At 40.1% G+C, this 12,283-nt stretch overlaps 1 protein-coding gene across 1 annotated transcript; it reads left to right on the top strand.

Moving 5' to 3' along the window:
• Nucleotides 1-5,925: 5,925 nt before the first annotated feature.
• Nucleotides 5,926-12,050, top strand: LOC133993088 (probable ribonuclease ZC3H12C). Its single transcript, XM_062431939.1, has 5 exons — nt 5,926-6,707; nt 7,925-8,064; nt 8,228-8,462; nt 9,966-10,072; nt 10,503-12,050. Exons 1-5 carry the CDS (start codon nt 5,926-5,928, stop codon nt 12,047-12,049), a joined length of 2,811 nt encoding a protein of 936 aa, XP_062287923.1. The 3' UTR covers nt 12,050.
• Nucleotides 12,051-12,283: the final 233 nt, after the last annotated feature.

Below are 12,283 nucleotides of genomic sequence, written 5' to 3'. Positions count from 1 at the left end.
TGATCAAAAACATAAGCCATAATTTCATAATGTGTCTTTAATTTACTGTAAAATAGTTCATGAAGATTTACTTTCACTATCTGAAAGCTGGAACTATCATTCAATACTGTGTTCAGAGCTTCTTTCTCTTCATATTCAATGCTATTTGCCAATGAAGGAAGTTAGGAAGTTTTTGCTTTAAACCTTTTTTGTATTGATTTTTTTTTTTTTTTTGTAAATCTCAAACTCTCACCAGGATGTTATAAGCCTAACAGACTATAACACACAGAGGCAACACACATACATTACGTGACTGCCTCTGACTTGGTGATTCACACTTTGCTGTGTCACTGTCATATTTCTGCTGACTCTTCAAAGGTTCCGTCTGGCAACCTGTAATCGAGGCTGCTGCATTACCAAGCACTGTGTGTGTGTGTGTGTGTGTGTGTGTGTGTGTGTGTGTGTGTGTGTGTGTGTGTGTGTGACGGTGGGGGTGAACCGGGTTTTGAAAAGCCCCCAGCCTCCGTCTGTGCATGCTGCTCAGGCCGAGAGAACAATGCTACCATCACAGGGGGACAGATTGGGTGGCAGCTGCATTGTTGAAGGACGGCAAGCCAGACACACTTCTCCCCCCCACCCCCACCCACCCCTCAACACAAAAAACACACTCTCACTCTTTCCATTTGTGGCCTCTTTTGTTGTTTGGTTGGACTAAATTATTCCAGCTCTCTTGTGGCATTCAGGGTGACAAACAGTGGCGCGGCAGCTTAGACGTCGGGGGTCGGGACATTAAGAGGCCCCTGCTTTCCGGTGCTTTAGCCCCAACATCCAAAAGACTTCTCATTACAACTGTCTGAACTGCTAAAATATAACCATACATATGCATGCATACAGTGTCTGAAATTAACTTTTTTGAATCATCAAAGGCTTGTAGATTTTTTTTAAAAGTGTGCAGAGAATAATTTGCAAGCATTTAAGTGAAATACATATTGAACTTCACTGCTTTTTAAGGCCGTTTCATGCTCAGCAAGCTACTATGCTACAGCAGTCTTTATTAAAGTAACAGTTTCCATTGCTCATTTCAGTACACTTAAGAGTTTTGCCGCTCTAGCCCTATTGGGTGTGGTCTCTCAGTGTCTCTCACTATATTTTACTTGACTTATTTTAAGACTCTTTACACCAGGAGACAATGTCTGCTTCTTACTTTTATTCCCATTCCATTTGCCATGTCAGTCCCTTCACCTAATGATGATGTCTTTAAAAAAATTGCATCAAGAGAAAGTTGGAAAATCGTGAGAAAATGAGCAAAAATACGGTGCGTTACGTGCCTTGTGTTATGACCACAGAGGTGGCTGTTAGGCAAAAGTGATACAACCTTGCTTTTTTTTATTTTTTTCACACTTTTTTTCGCAGATTTTTTTTTCCATCTGTGTCTGCATCCACAGATTAACATTACATTCAAACTAATATCATGATTGTTTACAGTCCAATCAGCAGTAAAACCGATGTTTCCACGTTGCCCATGGCAGCAGATTAGACAATCAGAAGTGTGTTTGTTTGCCAGTGTGCTTATAATGCATTGATTAAAAAGAGAAGGTACAGTGGCCTGCAGGTACAAAGTTCACAAACAAAGCTGTCAATAACTAAAGCATTAAAATCTATAGTTTTTTCACCAAAGCTTGGAGCAGTGCTATGCTTTGGAAACACCCTTCATGGGTATTTCCACAGATAAACAGCAAACAAACTGGCAATGTTTGTGGTGTGAACTGCAAACCTAAGCAGGTCAACAGCAGCTCTGTCCACATCATACCAGTAATAACAGGTGCTGTTTTGAATTATCTTATAACTGATCTTTGAGATTTATTTTTTTTTTCTTTGTGCACAGCTCTGTTTGAACAATGTGCTTCTGTGTGGAGCGAAAAAAAGACAAGTAGAGGCAACTGGAAGAATGACCTTCCCCATTGTTCACATATTTGTTAATCTGCAAGCACAATGAACAAAAAGCCCTTATGTTGCACTGACGGAAAATCATACATCAAACAATCAGGACTGACCTAGATCTGAGGATAATAAATGTTTAAATTAAAGGAAGCTGCTGTATATTCATATAAATGTGTATGTATATGTAGAGTAAATCATTTTCTTATAACAACAGATCTCTGGACCCCCACTAGAAGAAGAAAAAGATACTTTAAAAACCATTAAGGGTTCTTTTTATCGTAATAATGGGGGAACTGAGAATCCTTTCAGATTTATTAGGTGCTTTTTATTTTTGAGAAATTGAATTAGTTATGTTAAATGATGTACTTTGAAATTCAATTAAAAATGAACTGATTAATTAGATTATAGTCCTGTATGCTATATCTTATAATATGCAGACTCAGACATTTCCCTGCATTTGTAACACTCAGTGTCTACAGGCGGCACAACATCAAAATTGCTGCAGTTCATAAACTCCCACACCTAGTCTATTTCTTGTCGTAATATGGAGATGCTTCTCATTCATTTCTAATCACTAGGAATTTATTTTCCTTTTTTTTATTTTCCTTTTTCCTGACAATTGTGAATGTGATCTTATTTTGGTCATATATTTGGTATATATTTTGCCTGTAGAAGTAGCATGTGTGTCTATATCCACAGGTAAACTCTCTGCTAATCCTTTTGTTACCTATAGGTGGCGCAGGTTGTACCTAAAAAAGTAGCAGGGCTGAAGCTATGTCAATGTATGGTGTTGGCGTAGTCAGGTCACTTCGTGTGCTTTTTATTAAAGCGGACTTATTACACTTTTCCTTATCTTCAGTCGTAATGTTACAATGTTGGAATAACGAGGTAAATATAAGAAATCGCGGTGAGCAAAAAGCACCAGCTTCAAACTGCTCTGAACGCTCCGTTTCCAACATTTTTTTCTACTTTCAGCCTGAGCTGATGTCAGCTTGTGATAGATTTCTTTATATGGTCATCTGCTGCACACACAGCATGCAAGTTAACTGCTCTACTCATTATGGTATTTTTCCACTGTTTGGGGGGGTTGTCATGCAGAGCCATGACTACAGTTGAGCTGGCACGCTATGAGTGTTTTTCCATTACACCGCAGGGCAAAGTATAATAAGTTGTTTACCTATTGGAGGTGTGCTGGTCATCTGTACCTCTTCATTAAACATCATCATCACTGTGGTTGTTTCTGCTTGGATTGGCATTATTTGCGACTGATCTACTGAACAAAGAACTCTAAATATTGTCATATCTTGCTGTATCGACTGATATTTAGTGTTTGAACACATCTCATTTTCCTGTATAACCTTCACAATAAATTCTCCCATTATTTAGTCCTTTGGTAACTGTACATATGAAGCAGTAAAGCAGGAAATGTTGGGTTTGCATCAGCAGTAACTAAACGCAACTCTGATACAGATGACCATTGGTAGGTTTCTGGAAAGCTGGCCAGTCAGAACAGAGTGGGCTCATCAGGAGGGGGGGGGGGGCGCCTTAAAGAGACAGGAGCTAAGACTGCCTGTTAGAGACATAGGCTGAACTGAGGGGGGTTGCATTAGTGGCCAGTATAAGATAAATAAGGAGTTTTTTTTGTTTTGTTTTTTAAGCTATGAAACATGCAAAGCTACTCTAGTGAAGAATTATAATATAAAGTAAGAAAAAAGCTTCCAGACCCTATTGACTCTAAAGGATAAGCTGCAATGTCTAATGGCTGCATCACTTTATAGTAAGAGTTGGTTTAAAACACCCACGCTGTAATATGAAATTGAATTCAGCAGTTACTCCAAAACACTTTATCACTCATTATAATTATAATAACTTGTTCTTTTCAAATTGGAACTACAGTTGGAAAATTGCTTAGATCCTTTTTCTTTTTAAGTCCTAGAGCACTTAAGCCCTGTATCAAAGTAGTACTTTTGGCAGCGCATGTTTGAAAGTGTTATTCTTGGCAACAGGTATTGTGTACAGAGAAGGCTTGGCATCACTTGGTTATTTGCTCAGGTTTCTGGTATTTTGCCTCTAGTCTAATTGATGTTTGTTTTGACAGCTGAGGTTAAATGCTGCTAAAATGCAAATCAGTAAAAGTGGGACGGCGAGTAAGAGAGGCCACATTTTTCAACTTGCCCTTTACGGCTCTTAAAAGCCTGTCGTGTGTGCTGTTAAACATCACAAAGCATGTATTCTAGTTGATGTATAGTTCTTGATGATGCTGTTATATGGACGTTAGTTATTTTTTGGCTCTGCAGAGGACACGGTCTCCTGCAGGTGTTTGCTTGTTTGAGATACCAGGAAGAGGTGGAGTTAGGTGATATTTCAGTCAGTTGGGCAAATGTATGCTTTTGACCTTTGCGTATCTTGGGGGGTATTTTAAATGGTACATGTACATGCACATTCCAGGTCTTTATTTATATTTTAGGGACAAACAAATACTAGTAGTAGAATTTCTCTTCTTTCTCTTGGATTTTTAACAGTACTATATTTTACCTTATTATAACATTACTTTATTTAATCTTATTATAACATTACTTTATTTAATCTTATTATAACAGTACTTTATTTAACCTTATTATAACATTACTATATTTAATCTTATTATAACAGTACTGTATTTAATCTTATTATAACAGTACTATATTTAACCTTATTATAACATTACTATATTTTACCTTATTATAACAGTACTTTATTTTACCTTATTATAACAGTACTTTATTTAATCTTATTATAACAGTACTATATTTAACCTTATTATAACATTACTATATTTTACCTTATTATAACAGTACTTTATTTTACCTTATTATAACAGTACTATATTTAATCTTATTATAACAGTAATTTATTTAACCTTATTATAACAGTACTTTATTTAATCTTATTATAACAGTACTTTATTTAATCTTATTTTAACAGTAGTTTATTTAATCTTATTATAACAGTACTTTATTTAATCTTACTATAACAATACTATATTTAATCTTATTATTAACAGTAATGTATTTAATCTTATTATAACAGTACTTTATTTAATCTTATTATAACAGTACTATATTTTACCTTATTATAACAGTACTATATTTAATCTTATTATAACAGTACTTTATTTAATCTTATTATTAACAGTAATGTATTTAATCTTATTATAACAGTAATTTATTTAACCTTATTGTAACAGTAGTTTATTTAGTAGTTTAGTATTTTAGTGGTTTAAGGTAAATTTGGAAATTTCGAGATATATATTATGTATCGTGCTATAGCTTAAAAATATTGCAATATTATTTAATCATCCAACCCTAAGAAGGGACTTTGCAAACAGAGCTTTCAGATCATGTTGAATCCTCGGCTTTTGACTTGCAGGCAGCATTTCATGTTTGGAAACGGGAAGTAACAAAAAGCATGTTAGTTATGTCCTCCTTAGGTCTTAGGACAAGAAACAAGGGAAAGAATACACACCAAACGTCCCTGGACTGACATTGTGGTTCATGGTCGGCAGTTTAACCCTTCAGCTATGGGGGGGATTACTGATTGGGGGGGATCCACATTATTTCGTTAAGAATGTGGCAAAAACTGTACAGATTTTATTTCTACCTGACTAAGGTCCAAAAACAATACATTTAATACATTCTGGGTAAATGTACACCTCGCACAGACATGCATTTTTCATTCAGGTGAGATATTTACATACATACTGCCGCTTAAAACCAGATGTAAGTGCAGTTAGTCATATGCGCTATATATAATATACAGTATAAAGCAAACCATTGGTTGCCATCCATCTACATTCTGTCTGTTTCATACTGTCCTCAGGAATTTAACTAGTTGCTTCTTGTGTCTCCTTCAAGCTTCCCTCTCAGGACCAGTCAGTAAACTGTTAACTATCAGCAGTAACGGTGGGGTCGGTCACGTGCCTGGGAGGTCACGGAGGGCAAGGAGCTGGATGTATGAGACGGCTTCATGGGCCTGAGGGACCATCTGGAGGATGGAACAGGCCACATCCTCAGCCTGGGGCTGGATCTGGACTACCTTCATGTAGAAGGTGCTGAGCGGCAGGCAGGTCTGAGCGCTGCGGTCGTTGCTGGGAATGTAGCCTTACAGGTCGGGGCCGCTGCTACGTTGAGCAACAGCACCAACAGTATTGGTAGCAGCAGCACTAGTTGTAGTACTCATTCAAGCTATAGCATCAGCAGTAGTTGCAGTAACCTCTCTGAGGAGTGTGCCGTCTCTGACAGTGAAGATGAACGTCTCCAGAATGGCTCCAGTTCTCAAAACTCTCACCAAGATCAGCCTTCATTCTGTCAGCCGTTCAAGCAGGACCTGGCACCAAACCGATCCCCCAGAGACCCCCCGCAGCCAGAAGCATCACCTCCCTCTGACCGGGTCACAGACTGCCGCAACAAGGTAGAGTTTGCTCTTAAACTAGGCTACTCCGAGGAGCTGGTGCTGCTGGTGCTGAAAAAACTGGGCCCCGAAGCACTCATCAACGACATCCTCGGAGAACTGGTCAAATTGGGAACCAAGACAGAAATGGAGCAGCAAAGAGGCGGATTTGGCGGAGGCTCGACCATCTCCCAATTTCCCTCTTCCACTTTATCTTCCTCTTTGGCCTGCTCATCCTCCTCCTTCTCCTCCTCCACATCCTCCCTGGACTCCTGCCGGCTGCTGTGCCCATCCCAACTACTGGAGGACAAAGAAAACCTTCGGCCTGTTGTGGTGGATGGGAGCAATGTAGCAATGAGGTCAGGAAGAGAAGTTTTTGGAAAACTTATGCATGTAGCCACATCTTACATGATTACTGCATGATGCTTCACCCCATGAGAGGGGGGGAACAGTGACACTGTTCTACCATGACAGGTTGAGTTGAGCCTCCTACTTATGGAAACCTATAGGGGAAAATATTACAATGACAATGTAAACTTGAAAACGAAAATGCATTATCATTTTCCATATATGTATGTATTTTTTGAGTACAAAATGAAAATGCAATCATCCAATTTGTAGACATAACTTGCTGTACAGTGGACAATATTCAAATGTTAAATCAAATTTTGTGAAAAATAATATTCAACATAAACAATGTAGCCCAATTTTACATTTGTGAAAGTCGCAATTAAAATTACAATGCAATTTTTCTAAGTATGTTGAATTACATTTTCAGTTTCAAGTTTATATTATGATTTAAATATAGTCCCCTATAGGCTTCCATACACAGTTGATTCAGACCCATTTTGTTCATATGCACAATGGTTTTTGGTTTAAAGGGAAACAATGAGCAGTATCTAGAAATAGTGAGCAGCTTAGCAACACATAGCATAGTTAGCAACCATATAAATGTGCTGGCTATATGCTGGCTAAACATGCAAACATGCTTATCAATCTTATCTCTCTCGGTTTTGTGTTTCAGTTTGTCTTTGAAGACTGTAGTGTTTATTTAAAGTCTCTCCAGTGGTAGGAACCCATACGCACAATCAATAAAATATCATTTGACACACACTGGCTAACTCTGTATATGCGTAATTATTAAAAGTTTTGGTATAAACTAGTATAACGCAATGCAACCATGTGTGTTTTTCATGCACATTTTGGGAAATTCGTATTGGCCAAAAACTTTTGCGTTCAATCAACTTTTGCTGATTTGGACTGATACTGTGGTTTGGAAAAAGGAAGTCTGAAATTTGACAATGATCTGCAACCTGGCTGAAAGTCACTTGCAGACAGATGTTGAGTATAATAATATTTTTTGGTATAATTGACTGAGGGTTTTTTATATAAATAATATAAGAAGTTGAACGTCGTTAAAAGTAACAGTTTGGGAATGATGATGTCAGCACTTACCCCTGGGTTTTCCAGTCATCTCAGTCACATGCATAAATGGGTGAATTATTACATACCATTTAATTATGTCTAATTTGTCCCATAAGAATTGTATGTTCAACCTTTCTCTTTGCTCTCACAGTCATGGAAATAAAGAGGTGTTCTCCTGCCAAGGCATCCAGCTGGCTGTTGATTGGTTCTTGGAGCGAGGTCACCGTGACATCACAGTTTTTGTCCCTGCCTGGAGAAAGGAGCAGTCGCGACCCGATGCTCTCATCACAGGTAAAAAACACCTGTAGCTTTCACAGTGAAATGACACCATGAACAAGCAAAACGATAAGCCTAAAGAATACCCTGCTTTGAGAGGGATTTCCTATCTTCCTAAAAAAACAACTTTCTCTTGTCCTTCATTTATGTTCAACTCTATTCTCTCTTATATTTCCAGACCAGGAGATCCTACGACGACTGGAAAAGGAGAAGATCCTGGTCTTTACTCCATCTCGCCGTGTGCAGGGACGCCGTGTGGTTTGCTATGACGACCGCTTCATCGTCAAACTGGCCTACGAGTCGGACGGCATCATCGTCTCCAATGACAACTACCGTGATCTAGCCAATGAGAAGCCAGAGTGGAAGAAATTCATAGATGAGCGTCTGCTGATGTACTCCTTTGTAAATGACAAGTAAGCGACTCAGACCTAACAACTAATGAAAAGAGGAATTAGAAGAAAATACAAAAGACACTGATACAGAAAATGTGATGAGTTTGAGTACATTTGTAATGAATAGGAAGATCTATTATACTAGTCCAACATCTGAGGCTTTCGTGCATCGAAAGGCAGTAAAATAAAAACAGGTTTAGCTCCTGTCCAAGAAATTACTTTTCAAAATATTTTCTGCAACATTAAGCAACATGTATTCCAACCACGAAAGAGCAGTTGTATAAAATATTGATAATTGCGCAATGCTTTTTTTTGCAGGGAAATCTACTGAGGATTTCCTGTGTACTTATCAGCTTTTTTCATTTCCTCATTGCCGCCCTTTTGATCTTTTATTACATCTCTTCAGTTTTGCTGCACTAATCAGATCGGCTATGATCAAAACACACATTCTACCTTTGTTTGCACCTTACTCTTACACTCTTACTCTTACCCTTACCCTTACATGCATCTATGGTCACCATGGCCGTAGCTACCATTGAGGACACCGAGGTCATGTCCTCGGTATTTTTTTCTTGAAGTTTCGTTTAATTGTGAAGTGAAAATAGCCGACCGTCACACGACACATACTTCCAGATACCGCTGCCATGTCAAAACAAAAGTAGTCGGCTATAACCAGCGGCGGAGTGATTCTTTGAAATCCACCGGGAATTTTTTCACTGGCCCGAGTGTTATGTCGCAACTGGTTTCCAATTTAACTGGTTTCCTTACAGAACAGCTCCAGCTGTGTTGCGCTTCCGTCAGCAGATTCGTCACAAATTCACAAATATACACAGCATATTACTAGAGATTTTTATGTCGCAGTTATATAGTGCTCACTTCCAGAAAAAATATTTGCTGCAGTAGATGTAGTAGTGAACTGCGACTTGAAAATAGCCAGAAATATGTTGTCTACATTTGTGAATTGGACATGACCCGATGTTGCAAACTGTTCATTCATTGGACGAGCCCTTTTCTCCCAGCAGGCCGTGCTCCATTCCACATTTTAAGAACAAACAAAGAAAATAATATATTGCAGTTATAATTTTTAAAGATACAACCATGGAAGTTGTAGAATACTGAAATAGGAGTTGATTTAAGTTGCAAAATTGGAAGTGATAAGAAAGAACTGAACCACAAAAGTGACCATGACTAAGAAATGCACAGCAAGAAAGTAGTATAAATACATCATGTATTACTATTAACTATTATATAGATTGAGGTTTTCTTTTTGACCTCGGTATTTGAAAAATCCTGGCTACGGCCTTGATGGTCACAGGAATGTTTTTTTGGGCGGCAAATACCTGCCCAACCTTCAATTATCAATGATAAGTTGGGAGACAAAACTAGAACATCCATGCTTCAGTCTCACTGTACAGTTTCAGATATTTGCTGAAATGCTGTCAGCTATTGAATCCTGGATGAAGCAGGATTTAAAAAGAGCTCATGGGGTTAATAAACATTTGAAACTATTTTCTGCTTATTTAGGTTCATGCCACCAGATGACCCGCTTGGACGCCACGGACCCAGTCTGGAGAACTTCTTGAGGAAGAAACCTATTATTCCTGAACACAGGAAGCAGCCATGTCCTTATGGTGAGAAATATACACTTATCTGGCTTCTGTTGTAGTCAATGGAATGCTTCAAGTCTGAACTGTAATATCATTTAAAAAAATCAGATAGATGTATGTGTATGTGAAGATTTGCATTATGTAGAATACCAGCATTATTTCAGCAGGTCACATATACTGGGAATGACACAGTAGGCTATGTGTGTGTGTTTGTGTGTGTGTGTGTGTGTGGTGCAAATTGTATTTCTTATCTGATTTTTGACCCATTTTTTTCATTTTCAAATAAATCCCATAATTATGTTAAGTAATAATCGTATTTTTATACTAGTGTGGATGACTTTGTTTCTAGTGTATTGAATTAAAACAATGTTTAAAAAAGGGACAAATGCTGTCCACAATCCAAGATTCATTACAGCAAATTAATAGGAAATGCTTTTCTTTTTTCTTTCATTAGGGAAAAAGTGCACATATGGCCACAAGTGCAAGTTTTACCACCCTGAAAGGGGCAGCCAGCCCCAACGTTCTGTGGCTGATGAGCTCCGCGCCAGTGCCAAAATGTCATCAGTAGCTTCCAAAGGCCTGCTGGAAGATGCCCTGATGGTGAAGAGCCAAAGTTCTGGCCGACCAGAAGGAACGGCTGAGGCCGAGCCCGGTCGGGGAACTCCAAAGAAACAGCCGAACCCCAGCCATCGGAGCTTCTTCTCTGACTTCCTAGAGGACAGGCTTCGGGTCCAGTCCAAAGTGGAAGCACGTAGGGGAAGCAACAGCAGCAGCAGCAGTAGCTGTAGCAGCAGCTTCTTAGGCCATCCAGCTCCAGGGGGTCCTCCTTCATTAGGAGGCCTGGAACAATGGGATCAACCTGGAGGAAGTCGTGGAGGCAGCTCCAGGGTTTTAGGAGCCTCAGGACCAAGCCAGGCTGAGACTTACCATAGATGTGAGTCTCCAGAGCTGGGCTACAGCTCATTAGTAAAGGGCTACTCCAGTCTCGGTCTGGTAGTGCCACAGAGTCCAGAGTGCTTCTTCCCAGCGGATCTGCGAGATAGATCTCTGCTCTCAGACTGCAGCAGTGAAGGCAGTGTCAGCTCTGACTCATTCTCTCCTGATCCCATGTTAGATGACGGCCCAAAGTGCCACCATCACCACCATCACCACCACCATCCTCACTCCCACCATCACTGCTCTGGCCAGTATAACCAACCTGTGAGCCGTGTTCCTCCTGGACTGGGCCAACAGCACGCACCTTATGGATATCCCCACCCTGAAGCACATCGGAGAAAACATGGTTTTGGCTTGGATGACCCCCCATCTTCTCTTACTTCACATGCCTCTCCACGTCCTTTCAAGGCCCCATCAGCCTACCTCCCACCACATATTCAGCATCCATCACTGAGCAGTTTCCCAGGGGAATTTCAGGCTCTTCCGATACATCCAACCCAAACATCCCCTGCTCACTCCCACTCTCAGAGCTCGTCCCTGGGCCACAGTTTGATGAGCTCTCTTTGGCAGGAAGGTGGGCTGCAGGACTCCCGAGTGTACGAAGGGTCCCCACTTCATACCAGAAGGAGCTACCCTGGGCTAAACCAACAACCACAGCATCAGGTAAATTGGGACCCGCACTACCAGCAGCCCTCCAAACCTTGCTATGATCCGTTTGCCTTCCAGAGCCTCCCTGATGTCCACGAGAAGACTTGGCACTCTCCTTGGGGCAGGCAGGTTCATTCATCACCCCGAAACCATGCTGCATCAAATCTTCCACCACCTCCGCAGTTATCCCTTTCGTCTGTAGCCACCCACAAAAGGCAACCATCCTCAGCACCTCAGCACCAGGAGCCCCCTACCTTGGGTCGATACCAGGACCTGAGGGAAAGGGTATTCGTTAGCTTGTGCGGAATCTTCCCTCCAGACTTGGTGAGGATGGTGATGACCAGGAACCCTCATGTGATGGATGCTCAGAAGCTCGCAGCTGCCATTTTGATGGAGAAATCACAACATGGTTCTTGAATACAGCCAGAAAGTGAAGTTCCAGCTTCATCTCAACTGGTCTCACATGTGCAGGGTTATCCCTTACAATCATCTAATGCCAGGTTGGACATTCACAGACATAAACACAAGGTATAAAGCTCCTTACACTGCTATGAACTGCGTATTTTAACTGCAGGGATGTTGTCTCTTTTTTTTAAAGGTATTATTTGTAAAGGAATCCCAAAATTGCCATATTTTTCTATAAATATGCTA

The sequence above is a fragment of the Scomber scombrus genome, chromosome 13, assembly GCF_963691925.1.
Source record: "Scomber scombrus chromosome 13, fScoSco1.1, whole genome shotgun sequence".
Lineage (NCBI taxonomy): Eukaryota > Metazoa > Chordata > Actinopteri > Scombriformes > Scombridae > Scomber > Scomber scombrus.
The sequence above is the reverse complement of the archived record's forward strand: the minus strand, read 5'-3'. Positions and strand labels throughout refer to the sequence as shown.